This window comes from Labrus mixtus, chromosome 11 (genome assembly GCF_963584025.1).
Source record: "Labrus mixtus chromosome 11, fLabMix1.1, whole genome shotgun sequence".
In the NCBI taxonomy this organism is placed as follows: domain Eukaryota; kingdom Metazoa; phylum Chordata; class Actinopteri; order Labriformes; family Labridae; genus Labrus; species Labrus mixtus.
In genome coordinates this window covers 3099268-3112678 of record NC_083622.1, presented here as the reverse complement: position 1 = coordinate 3112678, position 13411 = coordinate 3099268, and the positions used below count along the sequence as shown (strand labels likewise).

At 39.2% G+C, this 13411-nt stretch overlaps 5 protein-coding genes across 5 annotated transcripts; 3 read left to right on the top strand and 2 right to left on the bottom strand.

Moving 5' to 3' along the window:
- The first annotated feature begins 1528 nt into the window (after window positions 1–1528).
- LOC132983355 (histone H1-like) lies at window positions 1529–2463 on the top strand. The gene has a single exon (XM_061049629.1). It carries the CDS (start codon window positions 1549–1551, stop codon window positions 2164–2166), a length of 618 nt encoding a protein of 205 aa, XP_060905612.1. The 5' UTR covers window positions 1529–1548; the 3' UTR covers window positions 2167–2463.
- Window positions 2464–3713: 1250 nt separating this feature from the next.
- On the bottom strand, window positions 3714–4191 carry LOC132983342 (histone H2A). The gene has a single exon (XM_061049616.1). The coding sequence runs from the start codon at window positions 4171–4173 to the stop codon at window positions 3790–3792; it is 384 nt and encodes a 127-aa protein (XP_060905599.1). The 5' UTR covers window positions 4174–4191; the 3' UTR covers window positions 3714–3789.
- A 330-nt stretch (window positions 4192–4521) lies between these two features.
- LOC132983340 (histone H3) lies at window positions 4522–5009 on the top strand. Its single transcript, XM_061049614.1, has one exon. It carries the CDS (start codon window positions 4550–4552, stop codon window positions 4958–4960), a length of 411 nt encoding a protein of 136 aa, XP_060905597.1. The 5' UTR covers window positions 4522–4549; the 3' UTR covers window positions 4961–5009.
- A 2469-nt stretch (window positions 5010–7478) lies between these two features.
- Window positions 7479–8026, top strand: LOC132983346 (histone H2B-like). The gene has a single exon (XM_061049620.1). The coding sequence runs from the start codon at window positions 7572–7574 to the stop codon at window positions 7938–7940; it is 369 nt and encodes a 122-aa protein (XP_060905603.1). The 5' UTR covers window positions 7479–7571; the 3' UTR covers window positions 7941–8026.
- Window positions 8027–8988: 962 nt separating this feature from the next.
- On the bottom strand, window positions 8989–13326 carry LOC132983360 (histone H3-like). Its single transcript, XM_061049634.1, has 2 exons — window positions 12819–13326; window positions 8989–9308 (listed from the first exon to the last, which is right to left on the bottom strand). The coding sequence occupies exons 1-2, from the start codon at window positions 13160–13162 to the stop codon at window positions 8996–8998; spliced, it is 657 nt and encodes a 218-aa protein (XP_060905617.1). The 5' UTR covers window positions 13163–13326; the 3' UTR covers window positions 8989–8995.
- Between the last annotated feature and the right edge of the window lie 85 nt (window positions 13327–13411).

Below are 13411 nucleotides of genomic sequence, written 5' to 3'. Positions count from 1 at the left end.
ATGACATGAATGATTTGTATCACATCCAATCTTTTTGAGAACAAATCTACAGACTTCATCTGTCCTGTGTGCAATGGTTATAAAGGTTAAGAGAGACATACTTATAATTCTTTAGGATAGGATAACACTTTATTGATCCTCAGAGGAGAAATTCAGGCGTTGCAGCAGCACAAGACAAGTATTTACATAAAAAGCTTCAATATATTTCCTATGTATTCACAAATTATTTCTACTGAATTATATGAACTGTTTCCAAATTAAAGTGCTGAATTAAATGTGTCCAATCCCTGAGCATGTTCTTCATTCAAATATAAATTCACCTGGTTTAGCCTCAAGACCCCACCGACTACTTCATGAAAAAACACAACTTTATAGTTTCTGAATTTTTTCTACAAAAAACTTAGATGGAAAGTTTGAGCTGTTTGGAACTCAGATGGTATGAACAAAAAAAAACATGACAGAACAAAACAAGCATCTTTAAAAAGCACTTCACAGAATATTTCACACTTTTTTTCATGCAAGCTGAAAAGGCCAGGCGATCCACTTTTGGGTCCCAAAAATTAATTAAAAACAAAATCTAAAATATCTGTTAAAAATAGTTTCATATTTCACATAATAAAAGTTAAATGAGTTTCATATTATGCACCTTCAGAGATAATCATGACTCACAGTCTATCTGTAGAATCCTTATTGATCCATTTTTACCTCCTGAGGAGGAGGAATAACTCTGAGTCCACCATGATCAATGAGGAGATCAGCTGAGGAGAATTAGAGATTAATTTAATGTATTTAATTAATGTGATGTTATTACTCAGTGGACAGTGATGATTGTTAAACCTATAGACAGAAAACTGCTCTCCACACAAACTCAAACTGATGTGATGTATTCAGTCTCTATCAGCACAGGAATGATTCATTATGTTGTTAGATTATTACATCGTACTATTATAAACCTTTAACTTTGTGTCCTCTTGATGAATTCTATCATTTGGTCTGACCTGGAGATCAAACCCACAACATCATCTGTGAGTCTGTGTGACCTCCTGAGTCTCCGACAGCCTCCGTGTGTTTACCTCCACAGAAAACTCTCCGATTAAAACTAAACACATCAAAGTGTAAGGTTAATGTTTGTTTTATTTAAATAACTGATGTCTCTGCTCACACTATCATCGTTTTAAAACTTTCACAGGTCTCATTTAGACACTTTAGGAGCCGAAATGTGACGGAAAATCCCCGCGTGTTGTCCAAACAGAGCGGGTATCATAGAGGTTTGAAGCCTGCTGTAATGAAATTAAAGAGTCCTCGTCCACAAACATGAGCTGAATCTGAAGAGATGAAGGTTTTCTAACTGATGCGGGACGTTTTTTTCGTTTAAACAGATTCTGTGTGTGAGTTTTATCCCCATAAAGTTGAAGATAAAACACAAAGTGTCGCCACATTTCAGACAGGAGGAAGAGCGTCTGTGTGGGTTGACTCTTCACGGTTCTCATGTTCCCTATAAGTCCCGCCTCCTGTCGGTCTACGCCACACGTCTAGTGAGAGATCAACATGGCAGAAGAAGCTCCAGCAGCACCAGCAGCAGCCCCGGTGGTGAAAACCCCGAAGAAGAAATCGGCTTCCAAGCCGAAGCCGAAGTCTGATGGACCCTCCCTCCCGACGCTCATCATCAGCGCTGTGGCTGAGTCCAAAGAGCGCAAAGGTGTGTCCTTATCGGCCGTGAAGAAGGTACTGGCTGCTAAGGGTGTGGATGTGGTCAAGGCTAACAAACGCATCAACGCCGCCGTGGTGAAGCTGGTAACAACGGGAACTTTGACCCAGACTAAAGGCAGTGGTGCCTCCGGATCTTTCAAGCTCGCAAAGAAAGAGCCCGCAGCCGCCAAACCTGCAGCGAAGAAGGTCGCAAAGAAAGCTCCAGCCAAGGCAAAGAAGCCCGCTGCAAAGAAAGCTACACCCAAGAAGAAGACTCCAGTCAAGAAAGTAGCAGTCAAGAAGTCCCCGAAGAAGGTAGCAGCCAAGAAAGTTCCACTTAAGAAGGTAACCAAAAAGCCTGCTGCAAGTCCCAAGAAGGCTGCTCCCAAGAAAGTGGTGAAGAAGACTCCAGTCAAGAAAACTCCACTTAAGAAAACAGCAGCAAAGAAGACTGCAGCCAAGAAGGCCAAGAAGTAAATTCACACCAGCATTCAATGCATCAAAGGCTCTTTTAAGAGCCACCACAACTTCCACTAAAGAGTCTGTCCTCTATGATATTATTTAGAATCATGTAATCTATGTTTATAATCACCTCTCAATGTTGAATGTGGTCACATCCATGTGTGCAACTAAGATGAATAGGAAGTCCGAGGTAGTGAATCAGAATATGAACTAATCCTTATTTCAGGCTAGGCTACATCTTCACAACCAGAAATGAAACCAGAATTTAGACAAGCAAAGAAAAATAGTAATTAAGGACAGAGACAGATTTACTTACAAATAAACTGTTAAAACACATAAATAGCTGAGTTTATTATTGTATCATAGTCCCATGTTGTGATCTAACTGACCTACTATTACAGTGATACAACCAGTTACAATGTAAGTCCTATATTAAATATATAATGCACATAGAGAGCACATAGCATATATACTATGACATTAAACCTCATCAGTGTAGCTCTCCTACTTTCTCTCTATGTCATGAAGAATGCAGCTTTCCACTTCGACATCGTCTGTAGTATTTGTCAACAGTTATCTGATATTTTCTTTTTTCAATAATTCTCATTTTAAATCTTACCACCCAATTTCATTCTTCTCCACTTTATTATATTAAATTATATTTTTTGAGGAGTAAATCAAATAAATCAACAGGACTGTAGTAAGTCATATATATATATATATATAATCCTTGTTTTAGGCTAAGCTATTTCAAACGGAAAGGAAACCAGAATTTATAATAATAATTATTAAGGACACAGAATGAATAAGACCTTAATCCTTTCCAAACAAATCAGGTTCTAAAGGGTTGACATATTTCACAACTATTCCATGAATAGACAAACCTGATGTTAGAGTTTAAGAAATGTATGCATCCAAAAAACGTTTAGTGAAAACGACTTTTAACAACTACTGAGTATTTATTTCAACACCTTATGTCCTCATGTTTCCCTTTTTCTCACAATAACAAATAAATCCGACCTCTTTATTAAAGGCTACTTTTTTATTTCGCTGACCCAAAGGTAGACTGAACCACAGCGACTTGATAATGATGACAAGTAACTTATTTGGATTCATTTTATATCCAGGACAGGATGTGATGAACTGTGATGTAGAACTATGGTATGGAAAATAATGGTACAGTTAAATTATGACATGGTTCATAACTGTCAGGGTCTCCATTAAGAGCCACCACAACTTCTATTAAGGAGTCTGCCACTGAGTCAGGACTCCATATTCACATTTAAGACATGCATCCAAGACAATGTGTAAGATGAAGGCCCGATTCACCGGAATGTGAGAAATACTCGTGTGTAACTGTAATCATCATGTGTAATTCACAGTAGCCTACATTCATTCATGTTAATGACTGTTTCTGAAGGTATAAATATAAAACACAAGTATTAAACTACCTTAATTATTATTAGATGTGGTGGAGCATTTATTAAATTTATAGATTATTTTTATGCTTCAATTATAGCGGGTTTTTATCGACAGTATATAATCTACTTCAACGATTATATTAAGAATTTTCTCTTCAATTGTGATGTGGTGGCTCTTAAAAGAGCCTTTGTGTTTGTTGAAGTCAGGATTGGGTCTCTACTTCTTGGCAGCCTTCTCGGTCTTCTTGGGCAGGAGAACAGCCTGGATGTTGGGCAGCACTCCTCCCTGAGCGATGGTGACTCCTCCGAGCAGCTTGTTGAGCTCCTCGTCGTTGCGGACAGCCAGCTGCAGGTGACGGGGGATGATACGGGTCTTCTTGTTGTCACGGGCAGCGTTACCGGCCAACTCCAGGATCTCAGCGGTCAGGTACTCGAGCACAGCCGCCAGGTAGACGGGGGCTCCGGCACCAACACGCTGGGCATAGTTTCCTTTACGCAGCAGCCTGTGAACACGACCGACTGGGAACTGGAGTCCAGCACGGGATGAGCGGGTCTTTGCCTTTGCTCTGGCTTTTCCGCCGGTTTTGCCTCTTCCTGACATGGTGTAGGTTAATTTCTAGAGTCGGTTCTAGAAGAAATAAATTCTGTGCCGAGATGTCCCCGTTATATCTCCGCATAGCGCGCGCGCGCGTTTTCCTGCCCCTTCAATCAGAAAAGAGGCTTCGGGCTTAGCAGAGGAGGGCGGCCCCGCTCGCAGCTTCGCTCCGCGATTTAAAAAACTTTTCTCCAATGAGCAGCGGAGATTGAGGCGGGGGCTCGCTCCCCCCGGCGGGACTGAGCTCCAGACGCGACTTTGTCACCAATCAGAGGCTAGAGGTCTGGAGCGGCGTCACTGTTTCACATCCGCTCAACCTTTTTAAAAGCAGCTCGTCCCCTTACTGCAGCACATTTTCTCTTGTTCAGAGAAAGTAGTAAGAATGGCAAGAACTAAGCAGACCGCTCGTAAGTCCACAGGAGGCAAAGCCCCCAGGAAGCAGCTGGCCACCAAGGCTGCCCGTAAGAGCGCCCCGGCCACCGGCGGCGTCAAGAAGCCCCATCGTTACAGGCCCGGTACCGTGGCTCTCAGAGAGATCCGTCGTTACCAGAAATCCACCGAGCTGCTCATCCGCAAGCTGCCCTTCCAGCGTCTGGTCCGTGAGATCGCTCAGGACTTCAAGACCGACCTGCGCTTCCAGAGCTCCGCTGTCATGGCTCTGCAGGAGGCCAGCGAGGCTTACCTGGTCGGTCTCTTCGAGGACACCAACCTGTGCGCAATCCACGCCAAGAGGGTCACCATCATGCCCAAAGACATCCAGCTGGCCAGAAGGATCCGCGGAGAGAGAGCTTAATCTGTCTACTGCTCCAAAACAACCACAACGGCTCTTTTAAGAGCCACCACATTTTACTAAAGAGATAATCCTGTACTGTCTGTTTAATTTATAGTTAAAATGAATTTAACATTTTATTGTAGTCCCATGTTGTCAACTGACTTGCACACAGCGCTGCAACCACAGACTCATTAAAGAGTGCTTCACTGTCCATGTTAATTCAATTACAAAGATCAAGCTGCGCCGGATGATAACCAGTAAACTTCAGTGAGTCTGACTGAACAAGCAGGCTATATACAAAGTATTCTTTATTGATAATATATTTACATACTAGTGAGGTAAACATGTGTTATTACAACACTTAATCACCTTTAAAGAATATTATCAACCCCTAACTTGTGATATTCAATCTGTTCTCTCCTCTACAGTTAATAAAATCAAGACCATTCAAAGTTTGAAAGAAATGTGTAGAAACTTATCAATTTAGATGTGTCAATAATGAACTAAATATACATAAACAGTTATAATCATGTGAAATATGTTTGACTCAAGGTTAATTAACATGCAGTGAATAAGTGATGATGGTCCAGTTATCACAATGAATCCAAACTACAGAAACTGTCTACATGTCATCAACAGCTTCTAACTGAAGGAGACAAAATAAAACACTTCTTATTATGAATACTCAGTAACCAGGCTGTTCTGGAGAATCTGGAGGATTTCACTGACAATCATGTGACAGTTACATCGGTTTCCTTAAGATTTCATTTTATTCTAAATAAAAAAAAATCCAAACACAATTAACCCCACTGAAAGTTAACAACAAGAAAGCAATGGTTCTTTGATTACAATAACTTTCATGTCCTTTGGTCATATTTAAAAAAAATAATTACAATTTATGAAATACAATAAATAGAGAATAAAAACTTTTATTTTCTCTCTAATATGTATTTTATTTACTTTTCAAATGTTTTGCCCTCGTCCCACACACAAACCTCATATGTTCAACAATGAAAATGTATATGAATCGTGATTAATCATATGAATGTTGATGTACTTGTATTAAGTAGTACTTAAACAATTAAAAAACATGTTAGCATTTAATGTGAGACAATTGTAAATATTCATTTTTACTCAAAATATATATGTCACACAGTTTAACCGTCATTTCCACCACACTGATGTATTTTTCCACCAACACATCTGAAAGAGAGATTGGTTAGGTTTGGTTGCTTGAGTAGATATTATTTTTTATTGTACGTCATTTTTTTAAAGATTTTTTTGGGGCTTTTTGTGCCTTTAATTGAGAGATAGGACAGTGGATATAGTTGGAAATCAGGGAGAGAGAGTGGGGAATGACATGTGAAAAGGGAGCCACAGGCTGGACTCGAGCCTGGGCTGCCCGCTTGGAAGACTATAGCCTCCATACATGGGGCGCACGCACTAACCACTGCGCCACCAGCGCCCCGTTGGAAAGATTTTTTCAAGTGAAATAAAATATCTATAATTAAATCAAAGCTAAAATGTTGCATTTTTTCCCAAAATACTGTAAAAATGTAATTCCCATCACCATCATATCCTCCTCATTTCCTACTGGTGGAAATGACATTCATGCTGTTATGCTGACAATATGAACTGTACAAATAAATAGCAGTAAAACTATGATTACTGATTATTTTAACCTATTTGTATCAACTCACATTTTGCATTTCAACAGAAATATGTAAAATAAATGTGTTTACTGTTTTCAAATTAAGATTTTCTACATCAAAGTATATAAACTGTCAATTCCATCACACATTTTTGAAAATATTCAAAAAGTTCTAATTACACATTAAAAACTTCTTCACAATTTGTTAGCTCATACTCTACTAAATGTAATATTATTATTTATTTATTTCAAAACAGTATTTACATAATCCAACATTAGATTTCATATTGAGGTTAATGTGTGTGAAGCCATTTGACCCTTGTGACATTTAATTAATTGAATTAACAAATGTATAAAAATTGTAAAATGGTATAAAATTGCAAAACTAGCTATGACATATTCATATATTTATTTGGGGATGTCAAATGTCATTTAGACAAAATGTTGTTTGTTTAGATGTGGTGGAAATGACATTAGTTCATTAAGGGTCAGATTATTTGTCAAAAATGACCAAATTCTGTTGTGATGGTAGTTCATCCATTCTTGTACCTTAAAACTAGGCAAATTAGATCAGCTCATGGGACTTTGATAAGTGTGATTTGGGAGGTTTTTTTTCCCCGAGTTCACAGGGCAGAAAAGTGCACCAAGTTGAAGAAACACCCAAACACTGTAAACCTGATTCAAGATTTATTTAGAAAGCTGAAATGTTTATGCTGTCTAATCTTTTTATTTTGTTTATCGATGGTCGTTTTTCAAGAGATAAAATAAAAACCCATGCTGCAGCTCATCAGACGCTACTTTCCTAAACTCATTTTGGCCTCCAGGCCTCAGCTCCGGTCAGGTGACTGAAAGCTATGAGCGCGCAAATCTCAGCCAATCCTGTGTGAGCAACAGCACTTCCTCATTTGCTTCAACACCAAATATAAGCAGCTTTCTGAAACTCACTTCGATACCAGTTTTTGAAATCACCACTCAGAAAACATGCCTGAAACCGTGAAAGCGCCCAAGAAGGGCTCAAAGAAAGCCGTCTCTAAGGCCACCAAGACCGGCAAGAAGAGGAGAAAGTCCAGGAAGGAGAGCTATGCCATCTACGTCTACAAGGTCCTGAAGCAGGTCCACCCCGACACCGGTATCTCCTCTAAGGCTATGGGCATCATGAACTCGTTCGTGAGCGACATCTTTGAGCGCATCGCCGGGGAGTCCTCTCGTCTGGCTCAGTACAACAAGCGCTCCACCATCACCTCCAGGGAGATCCAGACCGCTGTCCGCCTGCTGCTGCCCGGTGAGCTGGCTAAACACGCCGTGTCTGAGGGCACCAAGGCTGTGACCAAGTACACCAGCTCCAAGTAAACCCGCTGATCACCAGCAACAACTCAACGGTCCTTTTAAGGACCACCCAACATTTCATCTAAGAGCTGAAATCCTGATTCTCCTATTCTACCCAATCATTGATCACATCTTCGGCTATCGGCCATTAATTTAGTATCGATATGTCCATTTTGGTTTTAAGATATTGTATGAGGGATGACTCACCTATACCTCTATTATTCACATTACTTCTTGATGTTAGAGCAGGAAGTCAAATTGATGCCTTGAAAAAGGAAAGCTATCCCAGCTTTGGTTATGTCTATTCTATTAAATACGTTCAAATAAAGCTTGATTGAACTTCATCATAAAATCAGGCTTAATTAATCATATCAGTTTAAAGTTGTATTTTTATTAGTTGAATGTATGTGACAAGTTGTATTCCAATATTTTTTATTAGTTCAAATTCAGCATGTATTGTGTTCACCTTATGACTTGATGCAGAGAGTCCGGTCTTGTATTGATATATAGCCTACATTAATTGTCGTTGAGTTAAATAAAACCTGACAATTTCATGCAGTGGCTATAACAAGAATGAGATGAAAAAATTGTAAATTTTTCTGTAAATATATTCTTTAATTATTAGCAGCGTTGCACTCTCTGCTTCCGGAATCAGGTATGTTGTGTCTGTAATAGTACAAACAATTGATTAAACGACTCACTCAGTTAGCTAAATCAAAATACAGTTATGGATAAGCGTTGTTTTTTGTATTTCTACTGTAGGGGACGGGACGAGACGTGATGCAGAGAGCATCTTTATTTATTGAAATTTGCATAGACTGCTAGCTGCAGCAAAGGTTTCATTATCATACTTAGTAATGGATTTAAACATTAGCATGATGAGAGCTCAAAACATAGGTAATATATTTCTATTGTCTCGTATATTAAGCATATCCAGACATGTTTCCTTAATTGGTTAATCCGAAGCTAGACCAACGTTACAACTTAAAATTGATCATATTAATTATGGAACGACTCTTCAGAGGAAGTGTGTGGCTCTTAAAAGAGCCTTTGGGTTTCGGTGTAAGTCAGGATCAGGTTTAACCTCCGAAGCCGTAGAGAGTGCGTCCTTGTCTCTTGAGGGCGTAAACCACATCCATGGCGGTCACGGTCTTCCTCTTGGCATGCTCGGTGTAGGTGACGGCATCACGGATGACGTTCTCCAGGAACACCTTCAACACACCACGAGTCTCCTCGTAGATCAGACCAGAGATACGCTTGACTCCACCACGACGAGCCAGACGGCGGATAGCGGGCTTGGTGATTCCCTGGATGTTATCACGGAGGACTTTACGGTGACGCTTAGCGCCTCCCTTACCGAGTCCTTTACCTCCCTTTCCTCTTCCAGACATGTTAGCAGATCAGTTGTTGAGAGCTGAATGAATCTGAGTTACGATTCACGTTTTCTAAATCTAGTCTCTGAGAACCTTATAGAAGTCAGAGGGCTGCTTTCTTCTTCTTCGGTCATGTTTGTCAAGCAAAATCCTTTGAAGCATTAGCGCCCCCCTCTGAACAGCAGCATGAATCAGGGACAGCGTGACTCCTGTTAGACTGACTGAGCTCCACATGGACCAGGAGGTGAAGAAAACATCCAACATCTTGGAGTGAAATCATTCACACCGAGATGAAGGAAGATTATCACTGATTGTATTCTGTTTCTAAACAAATGACACAACATGCTGCAGCAGCGATCATTTCAGCACCTCGGACAGCGAAGATCATAAAAACATCCAGGAGAGGAGGACAGGAAGCTCTATCAGCACACCTTTAAAGAATCATGACTGAAAGTTGAAACAAAAAGAAAGTCTATAACAACCCAACACAAAAATATGTTGTATTGTAATTTATTTCAAAAGCACAAATTAAGTAAGTAAACACACTGAGAGAGCAGAACAAATAAATAAAACTGAAAATAAATAAATTATTTATTTTAAAACTTTTCTTTTATGTGAGTCCCTTTAACAACAGACACTTTAAATCCCAGAAGTGAAGATTTTAAATCAGTTTAGTTTTAATGTGTTCAAGGTAATTTGACATCATGTAAAATAATTATCGCATTTCTGTTTCTCATCTCTCTTTGGTTTTGTCTGCAATAGTATTTTTTTTCCTCATAAGTTCTTACCCACTTTTGAGATTTGACTGTTTCCTCTATCTTTTTTATTTTATTTCTGCTTATAAATTACATTCACCTGCACATTATCTGGCTCTGTTCCTGTCTTAACCTGTTCATAAAGAAGCTCCTTACTTCAAACTCTGTGTCTTTTTAGAAGAGTCTTTTATAATATTTAGCAAATTCTTCATCTGCTTTGTCTCATTCTGTCACAAGTTCAGCTCACTTCCTGTTTTCAATTCAGTAAAATATTCTGTCTTACTTCTTTAGTCTATATGCTAGAAGTCATACTTTATGTTTTGCATAATTTCATTAATGTCTCCACTTCCTCTGTTTGGATCATTTCCTCATCTTTGTGTTTCTTTCTTTTTCATTTCATTTTAAAATTGTTGGTATTTTGTACAGTTTTATTCCAAACGTGATGCTGTAATGTCTTCTGTTTGATTGTTTTAATCTTTATTTAAATGTTGTGTTGTGATATGAGAAACACTTCTTTGGCTCATTCCCAATAAAGTAATCAGATTTATATCCCCAGTGACATTTATCTCTAATTTTTGTAGTCTTAGTTATTTAACCTCCAGATTGTATGAGAAGATTTAAATATAATGTCACGATGACATGATGTCATGAGTCTCCTTTGCCTATTTAAGTATGTATAAATGTGACATGAACACAGTAAGGGAGGATGTGATATGTAACATAAAATAAGAAATAAAGGAATAAAAAAATGTAAATTCAAAAAACTGTCAATAATGCAGTGATTGTACCTTCCTGCTTTCATAGTGTGTCCTGGTGATTAACTTAATTAAGTTATTTTTATTGATTAAGTGATAACGATAGATGAAAAAAATTATAAAGGCCATATGAGAAAACTAGACAAAAACCTCAGGTGATCTGTAATCTCTCTGTATTCTTCATGACACTCTGGGAGACATTTGGAACAGTTGGACATGGTTCTCTTCAGAAGGGTCGCTCACAGTGACTTTAAATAGAGACAAGCTCTCCTACAGTCTCAATAAATTAAAGAACATTTAAAACATTAAACACTACAGAAAACAACCACACCCACAGACGATCAACAGCAGAACGTCTACCCAAAGGCTCCCACACCTCCACACAACAGAATCAAACATGGAGAGCAGAGCAAAGGGAATCACACTGTTCTTAATAGAGATGATAATTACCAGTTGGTCAGTCACAGAGAGGTGATTCAGGAAATCCTGAGATGAAAATCCAGTTTCACTCTTCTCTAATCCAAAGTACTTCACAAGTTTATCTAAATTCCCTTACAGTGTAAAGTTCAAAAGGAAAAGTTAAAGTGATGCTCAGATGATGGATGAGTTTACCTGAAGATCTGAGGTCAACACATAACGTTTATATCCTGATTATTATCATTATCGTTTCATCTCCACGGCTTCATGTCGATATTTATGAACGCAAACTGAAGACCTTTTTATTCTGGCTTTTTACTGAATATATATTATATATAGTATCTAACTTTGAAGTAGTTTTGATTAAATATATATTTCATATCTGAGTTTGTTTTGTTGATTTAAAGATCATCTTTTAGTGTTTTTTTATCTTCTTGTGTGTTTCCTCAGTCCATCAATCATTTTTTATAACAAGACTTTTTTATCATGTGCATGGATTGTGTGTGTGTGTGTGCGTGTGCGTGTGTGTGTGTGTGTGTGTGTGTGTGTGTGTGTGTGTGTGTGTGTGTGTGTGTGTGTGTGTGTGTGTGTGTGTGTTATATAAAGACACACATATTTGATGAATATAATTTTCATGTATGAAACTCTTTGATGTGTCTGTGGTGGTTCAGAGAACTGTGTCTTTAGAGGTCATTATTTGTTCCCATAGTGCGTCTTTAAAGATAATTAATCTAATGTGGTGGATCTTAACCTGCATTCATCATTGTCTGTAATATCAGGTACAGTATCCTTTAATCTACAGGCTATAACTAAAGTTAGTATTTTATCATCAGTATTTAATAATGATATGGATCTGTATGAGGAGCATCCTGTAGCATATTAACCGTCTTTATGGATCACTGTTATATTTATTCCAAGTGGTCGTCAGTGATCCCGTTTGTGATCCAAATTTAAAGGCCCGTAGAAGTAATGGTATCAACTTCAATGTTTTTATGGGACTCATTAATTTATTGTAAAAATTAAAACGTCTATAACGAAGTGATTCCTGAGTTCATAGTGTGTTCTGGTGATTTACTGAAGTTCTTGTAGCTGAACGATGATTCTAGAAATCTGCAACTCACAAGAAACATGAGGGAGATTAAATATTGACAATGTCTCTTTATGAGATAATACATATTATATATACATGTGTACTGGTTATCTAACTGACAAACTCTGGTGATTAATTTGAATAACAAATTCAAATATAGTTAAGAGGCGAACAAATTAAATATAACATACATGTAGTGTGTATTATGTTATTAACTTTGTAATATGTCTGTGCTCGCTATGGTTTCTATACATATTATTTCTGACTTCATTGTAATGTTACTGTGGTGGCAGTACTGTATGACAGAAATAGTTAACAACATGGGACTAGAATTAAATAATAAAGTCATCTCTATAATTTAAACAAACAGTAGAGGATTATCTCTTTAGTAAAGTGTGGTGGCTCTTAAAAGAGCCGTTGTGGTTGTTTTGGAGCAGTAGACAGATTAAGCTCTCTCTCCGCGAATCCTTCTGGCCAGCTGGATGTCTTTGGGCATGATGGTGACCCTCTTGGCGTGGATGGCGCACAGGTTGGTGTCCTCGAAGAGACCGACCAGGTAAGCCTCGCTGGACTCCTGCAGAGCCATGACAGCGGAGCTCTGGAAGCGCAGGTCGGTCTTGAAGTCCTGAGCGATCTCACGGACCAGACGCTGGAAGGGCAGCTTGCGGATGAGCAGCTCGGTGGATTTCTGGTAACGACGGATCTCTCTGAGAGCCACGGTACCGGGCCTGTAACGATGGGGCTTCTTGACGCCGCCGGTGGCCGGGGCGCTCTTACGGGCAGCCTTGGTCGCCAGCTGCTTCCTGGGGGCTTTGCCTCCTGTGGATTTACGAGCGGTCTGCTTGGTTCTTGCCATGGTTTAAGATTCTCTAATAAGGAGAAAAATGTGTCAGAGGCAGGAGACGAGCTGCTTTTAAACCGAGTGCGCGGATACCGACCGGTGACGCTGCTTCAGACCTCTAGCCTCTGATTGGTGACAAAGCCGCGTCTGGAGCTCAGTCCCGCCGGGGGGAGCGAGCCCCTTCCTCAATCTCCGCTGCTCATTGGAGAAAAGTTGTGGAGCTAAGCTAGGATGGTCCGCCCTCCGCTGCTAAACCCGAAGCCT

What these genes read in the sequence shown, in the direction of transcription:
- LOC132983355 (XM_061049629.1), top strand. Translation starts at nt 1,549, where the DNA reads ATGGCAGAAGAAGCTCCAGCAGCACCAGCAGCAGCCCCGGTGGTGAAA.
- LOC132983342 (XM_061049616.1), bottom strand. Translation starts at nt 4,173, where the DNA reads ATGTCAGGAAGAGGCAAAACCGGCGGAAAAGCCAGAGCAAAGGCAAAG.
- LOC132983340 (XM_061049614.1), top strand. Translation starts at nt 4,550, where the DNA reads ATGGCAAGAACTAAGCAGACCGCTCGTAAGTCCACAGGAGGCAAAGCC.
- LOC132983346 (XM_061049620.1), top strand. Translation starts at nt 7,572, where the DNA reads ATGCCTGAAACCGTGAAAGCGCCCAAGAAGGGCTCAAAGAAAGCCGTC.
- LOC132983360 (XM_061049634.1), bottom strand. Translation starts at nt 13,162, where the DNA reads ATGGCAAGAACCAAGCAGACCGCTCGTAAATCCACAGGAGGCAAAGCC. An exon ending in AACCTGTGCGCCATCCACGC is followed by an intron (nt 9,309 to 12,818) that starts CAAGAGGGTCAC and finishes CTGATCTGCTAA; the next exon opens with CATGTCTGGAAGAGGAAAGG.